The sequence below is a fragment of the Triplophysa rosa genome, linkage group LG5 (genome assembly GCF_024868665.1).
Source record: "Triplophysa rosa linkage group LG5, Trosa_1v2, whole genome shotgun sequence".
Classification (NCBI taxonomy): domain Eukaryota; kingdom Metazoa; phylum Chordata; class Actinopteri; order Cypriniformes; family Nemacheilidae; genus Triplophysa; species Triplophysa rosa.
Window position 1 is genome coordinate 19,833,285 of NC_079894.1, and position 9,538 is coordinate 19,842,822.

Sequence of the window (9,538 nt, forward strand, 5' to 3'; positions counted from 1 at the left end):
AATGAAACAATGAAACTTTGTCTACTGCAGAGGATCATGCTGAGGCACGTGCACATTTCAATCAATTATCTTTATTTATGTTTCTGAATCAACAGAGATAAAAATAGCTAAAACAGGAAATTAGTGATACGAGCCATTCATTCTAATAATTCATGCCTCAGGCTGACTATCAAGCTGATACTAAAATGCGCATGTTCATTTTGTGATCTTCGATTTTAGCAGTTTTGATTCGAGTGGTGTGCTCTTTAACAAAGTATTTCTGTTTTTATTTAGCATGTAAATGAAAGCGTGTGCTTCTCCTTCAAAAAACGCTTTGTGGTCCAAACTTAACCTCCGGTACACATCCACAAAGAACAGAGTCCCTGAAGATTATTTCTGATAACAAACAAAAGAAATAACAAGTAAATTACATTAGCTAGCAAGTTTAAAGTATGTCTACTCAGTATTATTTTGGGTTACCAGTAGAAGAACCATTACTTGGTTAAACTTAAATGCGACAGTTACAAGACCCATTCAACAAATTGTTTATTTAATCAAATTAATATACAATAAAAATCAACAAATTGATTATTTAATACAATTATTATACAGTAACATATTATTATAAATTAAATAAATTATAAATAGTTATATTATTAGCCAATAGCTAGACCTATAAACAAACACAGACCAGAAGTTAACTTCGGGCCAGGCGCATGCGTCTGATGAAACTGTCTATAGTTACGTTTTAAAGTAACTGAAGTAAACAAACGTGTTGTGTGAAATGACGTTTGACTGTCGCTACCTAAATGCGTGTTTGTTTAAATGTAATTGTGGCGAGGGGAGCGTGGTGTAGCGAGGTGTGCAGCAGGAGAGAGAGCCGGGAGACGAGCGGTAAGTGAGTGGAGTAATTACAGACGACCAACACCTGTGTCTCGTTCCAGTAAGGGCGCGGAGAGAGGATATAAGCTCCAGAGGAAGGGACAATGGGGAGAGAGAGACGGACTCAACACGAGCTGCCACCGACCCAAACCTTCCAGTCAGCCAGAAGGACCTGCGCTGACTTCCGAGCGACACAAGCCAGGCTGAGAGAGAAGCCGTGGACATTTTTACTGTTTATTTTGGGTGCTCTGTTTTGTTTGGTTTTTGTGGAATAAAGCTGTGTCAGACTCGCCAACCTTGTCCTCTTCCTTCCTTCTAACAGCGAACCCGCTACACTGGTGCCGAAACCCGGGAAGGAAGTAGGAGGGACACCGCCGTCATGCAGGCAGCATCGGGCACGCCGTTTGCGGACATCATCGCATCTCTCGCGGTCCTCCACCGCGAACAACACCAGGCCCTGCTGGATCTTCGGAGTGACCACGAGCTCCGATTCCAGACCATCTTCCAGGCTCAGCGAGAGGACCGCGAGAGCTTCCGGAGCTGGATGGGCCAGGGGGTTCGGGCAGAGGCGACCGCACCCGCTACAACCGCCGCGTTCCTGCCGCTATCGAAGATGGGGCCGGAGGATGACCCAGAGGCGTTCTTCGACCTCTTCGAGAAGACTGCGGAGACTAGCGGCTGGCCCCCGGAGGATTGGGCGAGGCGTCTCCTACCTCTGCTGTCGGGGGAAGCGCAGCTGGCGGCCCGGCCACTGCCCATCCAGAACCTCCTGGTCTTCGACGACCTGAAGAGGGCCATCCTCCAGAGGGTCGGCCGCAGCCCGGAGGAACATCGGCAGCGATTCCGGTCGCTGGGGCTGGGCGAAAGCGGCCGTCCCTTCGTGATGGCCCACCAGCTCCGGGATTCGTGCCGCAAATGGCTGCTGGCTGGGAACGGTGACGTCGAGGACATCATTGACCGCGTGGTGCTGGAGCAGTTCATCGCCCGGCTTCCCAAGAAGACGGCCGAGTGGGTCCAGTGCCACCGCCCGACGGCGCTGGACTCAGCCATCCAGCTGGCGGAAGACCAGATGGTGGTGTGCCCCGGGGTTGGCGAATCCCTTCCGGCTGTCTCTCTCTCCTCTAAGGAGGCTGTTTCTCTCTCCCCCTCTTCTCTCTCCCCCTCTTCTCTCTCTCTCTCTCTCCCTCCTGTCCCTGCACCCAGGTCCCGGGCTCCCGGTCCTCCACGAGTGCCGCCGCGGCGACGGTTCCCACCGGCCGCGAGCTACCCGAGCGCGTACCGTGCTCCACCCCGCGGATTTCCGGAAGGCAATGGGTCCCATTTCTCTCCGCGCCCGTCCCGTGCTCCACTCCCCGCCACTCGGATGGCGGAGACGCCTGGGCCGGCCTGTTGGCGCTGCGGGGACCCGGACCATTGGGTCGATCGGTGTCCAGTGATGGAGGTCGGGACGATGATCCGGGTTCCCGACACGCCACAGGCTGCCCCTGGTCAGAACGGAGAGTACCAAATTCCTGTGAGTATAGGGGGAGGTACATACCCGGCTCTGGTGGATTCCGGTTGCAACCAAACCTCCATCCATCAAAGCCTGGTTCGGCCCGGGGCATTGGATAACAGCCGCATGGTTCGGGTACGGTGCATACACGGGGATGTGGTGAGATACCCTTTAATTCCCGTCTTTATTCAATTCCGGGGAGAAAAGCATAGAGTGGAGGTGGCGGTTAACCCACACCTACGACACCCGCTGATCTTGGGAACCAATTGGCCTGCATTTACGGAATTATTGGGGTACTTGTGTGCGGGTGTCGCTTGGGGTCCAAAGACACAGGGAGTCGGCGCGGTTGTACAGGCGGGAGAGGCTGTTACAGGGGAAGCGCGCGGTTCCGAGGGGCGAATCCTCTCGGAACGCGATGACTTCCCTCTGGAACAGTCCTGGGACGAATCCCTCAAGTTCGCCTGGGAACAGGTTCGCTGTGTAGACGGCCAACCCCTCCAGCCTGACCAACCGCGCTCCTACCCTTACTTCGCAATTATAAAAGACCGGTTGTATCGAGTGGCCCAAGACGCTCAAACAAAAGAAGATACAACCCAGTTGTTGGTACCACGGGGCCGCCGGGAAATGCTTTTCCAGGCGGCACATTGTAATCCTATGGCGGGGCATTTAGGACAAAACTCGACACTAAACCGCCTCATGGCCCGATTCTTTTGGCCGGGCATCCACGAGAACGTACGCAGATGGTGCGCGTCGTGTCGTGAATGTCAGCTGGTAAACCCTTCGGCCTCACCAAAAGCGCCATTGCGCCCTCTACCGCTAATGCAGGTCCCCTTCGATAGAATTGGTATGGACCTCATCGGGCCATTAGAGCGGTCAGCGAGAGGACATCGATTTGCATTAGTCTTAGTAGATTATGCAACCCGATATCCTGAGGCAGTGCCGCTCCACAGCATTTCGGCTAAAAGCGTGGCGGAGGCACTGTTTCGCGTCATCTCCCGCGTGGGGATCCCCCGGGAGATCCTCACGGATCAAGGCACGGCGTTCATGTCACGCACAATACGCGAGCTGTATGAATTACTGGGCATTAAATCGGTCCGTACCAGCGTCTTTAAGTTGTTTTGTTCGTGTGGCAAAAAGGGAATAAAGTTCGTGTCAGTCTCACCAACCTCGTCCTCTTCCTTCCTTACCCTAGCGAACCCGCTACACTGGTGCCGAAACCCGGGAAGGAAGTAGGAGGGAAACCGCCATCATGCAGGCAACATCGGGCACGCCGTTTGCGGACATCATCGCGTCTCTCGCGGTCCTCCACCGCGAACAACACCAGGCGCTGCTGGACCTTCGGAGTGACCACGAGCTCCGCTTCCAGTCCATCTTCCAGGCACAGCAAGAGGACCGCGAGAGCTTCCGGAGCTGGATGGACCAGGGGGTTCGGGCAGAAGCGTCCGCACCCGCGACAACCGCCGCATTCCTGCCGCTGTCGAAAATGGGGCCAGAGGATGACCCGGAGGCATTTCTCGATCTATTCGAGAAAACGGTGGAGACTAGCGGCTGGCCCCCGGAGGATTGGGCGAGGCGACTCCTGCCGTTGCTGTCGGGGGAAGCGCAACTGGCGGCTCGGCCACTGCCCATCCAGAACCTCCTGGTCTTCGACGACCTGAAGAGGGCCATCCTCCAGAGGGTCGGCCGTAGCCCGGAGGAGCATCGCCAGCGATTCCGGTCGCTGGGGCTGGGCGAAAGTGGCCGGCCCTTCGTGATGGCCCACCAGCTCCGGGATTCCTGCCGCAAATGGCTGCTGGCTGGGAAAGGTGACGTCGAGGACATCATCGACCGTGTGGTGCTGGAACAGTTCATCGCTCGGCTTCCCAAGAGAACGGCCGAGTGGGTCCAGTGCCACCGCCCGACGTCGCTGGACGCAGCCATCCACCTGGCGGAAGATCAGATGGTGGTGTGCCCCGGGGTTGGCGAAGCCCTCCCGGCGGTCTCTCTCTCCTCTCCGGAGGCTGTTTCTCTCTCCCCCTCTTCTCTCTCTTCTCTCTCCCCGTCCTGTCCCTGCACCTAGGTCCCGTCCCCCCGGTCCACCACGAGTGCCGCCTCGACGACGGTTCCCACAGCCCGTGGGCTACACGAGCGGGTACCGTGCTCCGCCCCGGGGATTCCAGGACGGCAATGGGTCCACCCTCTCTCCGCGCCTTTCCCGTGCTCCACTTCCCGCCACTCGGATGGCGGAGACGCCTGGGCCGGCCTGTTGGCGATGCGGAGACCCGAACCATTGGGTCGATCGGTGTCCAGTGATGGAGATCGGGACAATGGTCCGGGTTCCCGACACGCCGCAGGCTGCCCCCGGTCAGAACGGAGGGTACCAAATTCCTGTGAGTATAGGGGGGTACATACCCGGCTCTGGTGGATTCCGGTTGTAACCAGACCTCCATCCATCAAAGCCTGGTTCGGCCCGGGGCATTGGATAATAGCCGCATGGTTCGGGTACGGTGCGTACACGGGGATGTGGTGAGATATCCTTTAATCCCCGTCTTTATTCAATTCAGGGGAGAAAAGCATAGAGTGGAGGTGGCGGTTAACCCACACCTACGACACCCGCTGATCTTGGGAACCAATTGGCCTGCATTTACGGAGTTATTGGGATGCTTATGTGCGGGTGTCGCTTGGGGTCCAAAGACACAGGGAGTCGGCGCGGTTGTACAGACGGGAGAGGCTGTTACAGGGGAAACGAGCGGATCCGAGGGGCGAATCCTCTCGGAACGCGATGACTTCCCTCTGGAACAGTCCCGGGACGAATCACTCAGGTTCGCCTGGGAACAGGTTCGCTGTGTGGACGGCCAACCTCTCCAACCTGACCAACCGCGCTCCTACCCTTATTTTGCAATTATAAAAGACCGGTTGTATCGAGTGGCCCAAGACGCTCAAACAAAGGAAGATACAACCCAGTTGTTGGTACCACGGGGCCGCCGGGAAATGCTTTTCCAGGCGGCACATTGTAATCCTATGGCGGGGCATTTAGGACAAAACTCGACACTAAACCGCCTCATGGCCCGATTTTTTTGGCCGGGCATTCACGAGAACGTACGCAGGTGGTGCGCCTCGTGTCGTGAATGTCAGCTGGTAAACCCTCCGGCCTCCCCAAAAGCGCCATTGCGCCCTTTACCGCTAATGCAGGTCCCCTTCGATAGAATTGGTATGGACCTCATCGGGCCATTAGAGCGGTCAGCGAGAGGACATCGATTTGCATTAGTCTTAGTGGATTATGCAACCCGATATCCCGAGGCAGTGCCGCTCCACAGCATCTCCGCTAAGAGTGTGGCGGAGGCACTGTTTCGCGTCATCTCCCGCGTGGGGATCCCCCGGGAGATCCTCACGGATCAAGGCACGGCGTTCATGTCACATACGATACGCGAGCTCTACGAATTATTGGGCATTAAATCGGTCCGTACCAGCATCTTTCACCCTCAAACAGACGGGTTGGTAGAACGGTTTAATCGCACGTTAAAAACCATGATTCGTAAGTTCGTACACGAGGACGCCAAAAATTGGGACAAATGGTTAGAACCCCTCTTATTCGCTGTGCGAGAGGTCCCGCAAGCCTCCACGGGGTTTTCCCCCTTTGAGCTTCTCTTTGGACGCCAGCCCCGAGGGGTTTTAGACATCCTGAGGGAGACTTGGGAGGACGGACCCTCCAACAGCAAGAATGAAATTCAACATGTCCTGGACCTGAGAACAAAACTCCATACACTGGGGCGGCTATCTATGGAGAATTTGTTACAGGCCCAGGATAAACAGAGCCGGCTGTATAACAGGGGAACCAACCTCCGCAAATTTTCACCGGGAGAGAAAGTGCTTGTATTACTCCCCACCTCGAGTTCCAAGTTACTAGCGAAGTGGCAAGGGCCGTTTAAGGTCACACGGCAAGTGGGAGATCTTGATTATGAGGTAGTGCGGTCAGATAGGAGCGGGGCACGTCAAATTTACCACCTCAATCTCCTTAAAAAATGGCAGGAGGTGGAACCCGTGATGCTAGCGACGGTAATTAGTGGGGAGGATGATCTGGGACCCGAAGCGAATATAAAACCACAATCACTCGCTCTGGCTCCTGGGGGAGATCACCTCTCACCCTCCCAGCTCACGGACATAGCCAGGTTGCAGGCGGAATTCGCAGACGTGTTCTCGCCCCTACCAGGACGCACGAAACTCATTCAGCACCATATCGAGACGGTGCCGGGCGTAGTAGTTCGTAGCCGGCCCTATCGTTTACCTGAGCACAAGAAAAATGTGGTTCAGACGGAATTATCGGCAATGCTCGAGATGGGGGTAATAGAAGAATCCAACAGTGACTGGGCGAGCCCGATAGTTTTGGTACCCAAGACGGACGGCTCGGTCAGGTTCTGTGTGGATTATCGCAAAGTGAACGCGGTATCGAAATTCGATGCCTATCCAATGCCACGGGTCGACGAGTTACTGGATCGGCTAGGCACGGCTTGGTTTTATTCGACATTGGACTTAACAAAAGGGTACTGGCAGATCCCCCTATCGCCATTATCTAAGGAAAAAACTGCCTTCACCACGCCGTTCGGATTGCACCAATTCGTGACACTTCCGTTCGGGTTGTTCGGAGCGCCGGCCACCTTTCAGCGCCTCATGGACCGTATCCTCCGACCCCATACGGCATATGCCGCTGTTTATCTAGATGATATCATCATTTATAGCAACGACTGGCAGCGGCATAGCCAACACTTGAGGGCGGTTTTGGGAGCGCTGAGGGCGGCCGGTCTCACGGCCAACCCGAAGAAGTGCGCGGTTGGGCGGGTGGAGGTTAGGTATCTGGGCTTCCACTTGGGAGTCCCAAGACCAAAAAGGCTTCCACTTCCGAGTCCCAAGACCAAAAAGAAGGTAAGACAGTTCCTGGGGCTGGCGGGATATTACAGACGGTTTGTGCCCAACTATTCGGACCTCACCAGCCCGCTGACTGATCTTACTAAAAGCGTTGGACAGGGGGCTGGGTGCCGTCCTGGCACAGGAGGTGGGGGGTGAGGAACGGCCAGTGCTGTACATTAGCCGCAAGCTCTCAAAGAGAGAGGCTAAGTACAGCACCATTGAAAAAGAATGTTTGGCCATCAGATGGGCCGTTCTCACCCTTAGGTACTACCTCCTGGGCCGGGAATTCACCCTCTGTTCGGACCATGCTCCCCTGCAGTGGCTCCACCGCATGAAAGATACCAACGCCAGGATCACCCGGTGGTATCTGGCACTACAGCCTTTTAAGTTCCAGGTAGTCCACAGGCCGGGTGCGCGAATGGTGGTAGCCGACTTCCTCTCCAGGAATGGGGGGGGGCTGCAGGCCGGACGGCTCCCCGGCCTGAATCGGGCGGTGGGGGTATGTGGCGAGGGGAGCGTGGTTTAGCGAGGTGTGCGGCAGGAGAGAGAGACAGGAGATGAGCGGTAAGTGAGTGGAGTAAATGCAAACAGCCAACACCTGTCTCTCGTTCCAGTAAGGGCGCGGGGAGACAATATAAAGACCCAAGAAAGGCATCTCTATCAATGTTTTGTTTTGAAGGAGAAAATAAAACATATATCGCTGGACTCGGACGAGACCGACTAGAACATTTTCGAGACCAATGACCAAGTCCGAGTTGAAATACCAACGAGTCCAAGACAAGTCAATTTGCAAATAAATGCAAATAGTAGTGCTGTAGTACTCGAGTCCGGTCTCGGACTCGAGTCCGGACTCGAGACGTTTTTTAATGGTCTCGAGTACTACAGCACTACTATTTGCATTTATTTGCAGAAAATGAGAACTGGAACACAGGTCAACATAACAGAAAAGATGCTCTGTATTTTTCACGCCTCCTGCAAAGAAAACAAGTTCATATTCACTTTTAAGCAATACAACAGTAATATGTGTACATGTATTTAGGAAAAGTTCACATTTTCTTCTTATGTGACAACCTCAGTGTGGCGAGGGGAGCGTGGTGTAGCGAGGTGTGCAGCAGGAGAGAGAGCCGGGAGACGAGCGGTAAGTGAATGGAGTAATTACAGACGATCAACACCTGTGTCTTGTTCCAGTAAGGGCGCGGAGAGAGGATATAAGCACCAGAGGAAGGCACAATGGGGGAGAAGAGACGGACTCCACACGAGCTGCCACGGACCCAAACCTTCCAGTCAGCCAGGAGGACCTGCGCTGACTTGCGAGCGACACAAGCCAGGCTGAGAGAGAAGCTGGGAACGTTTAGGACTGTTTACTTTGGGTGCTCTGTTTCGTTTGGTTTTTTGTGTGGAATAAAAGCTGTGTCAGACTCGCCAACCTTGTCCTCTTCCTTCCTACTAACAGCGGACTCGCTACACTCAGTTTTTATCAGAGTTTTCATGTGTCTTGTCATGCTGTCAGTCTTTCACATTGCTGTTGGATGATTTTATGTCACTCCTGAGGTTTGATTTTCTGCAGCTGTATATCTGAAATCGTCTCGGGTTACGACTGTAACGTCCCTGATGGAGGGAACGAGACGTTGTGTTGAGAGCCAGACTGGGGTTTGATCTTGATCTTGAGAACGTCTTGGTTACGTATGTAACCTCAGTTCCCTGATGGAGGGAATGAGACGTTGTGTCGAACCGACAGATTGGGGTTTGTCTTGAGAACCTATCATCTGGTTCTGATTCTGATTCTGATCTTGAAAATTGGCGAATGAAATTTGCATGCCGGACTCCTCCCCGGATGTCCGGGTATAAAGGGAAGCCGGCGTGCTCATTCATTCACCGTTTGGTCTGAGGAGCCTGAGAGCCTCCTCCGACCGCTGCGGCGGGCGGCCAGCGTTGTTGCATAAAGGACACAACGCCTCATTCCCTCCATCAGGGAACTGAGGTTACACACGTAACCAAGACGTTCCCTTTCTGTCGGTCTCTCGACGTTGTGTCGAACCGAGAGATTAGGGTTCCTATGGAAAACGCCACAGCGCTGAGCCGCGTCACAATCTCTAGCGGTGCGACGCTGACTGGCCTGGGCGAGTCAGACGTGAGCGCTAGCGCAAAATTGTAACCGTCCAGTGGAGAGGTAGGGGGTCCCAGAGCTTTTTCGAAAAGGTGGGAAGCCCCTGCCACCGGCCGTCACGGGCGGAGGCCTTTATTCTCTAACAGTGAGAATCCGCCCGGCACCGTAAGGGCCACTGCGTAAGCATTATTCCC

General features: G+C 54.5%; 1 protein-coding gene across 2 annotated transcripts; it reads left to right on the plus strand.

Moving 5' to 3' along the window:
* The first annotated feature begins 763 nt into the window (after nucleotides 1–763).
* Nucleotides 764–8,708, plus strand: LOC130554524 (uncharacterized). Of its 2 annotated transcripts, none has more exons than XM_057334239.1 (2): nucleotides 764–2,374; nucleotides 8,426–8,708. In XM_057334239.1, the coding sequence occupies exons 1-2, from the start codon at nucleotides 1,241–1,243 to the stop codon at nucleotides 8,426–8,428; spliced, it is 1,137 nt and encodes a 378-aa protein (XP_057190222.1). In that variant the 5' UTR covers nucleotides 764–1,240; the 3' UTR covers nucleotides 8,429–8,708. The 2 variants fall into 2 exon arrangements, 1 of the variants encoding a protein (XP_057190222.1); XR_008962991.1 differs by lacking the exon at nucleotides 764–2,374 and adding an exon at nucleotides 8,306–8,341.
* Nucleotides 8,709–9,538: the final 830 nt, after the last annotated feature.

Bases quoted from the DNA above. Each gene is read 5' to 3' on its own strand.
- LOC130554524 (XM_057334239.1), top strand. From the start codon at position 1,241: ATGCAGGCAGCATCGGGCACGCCGTTTGCGGACATCATCGCATCTCTC.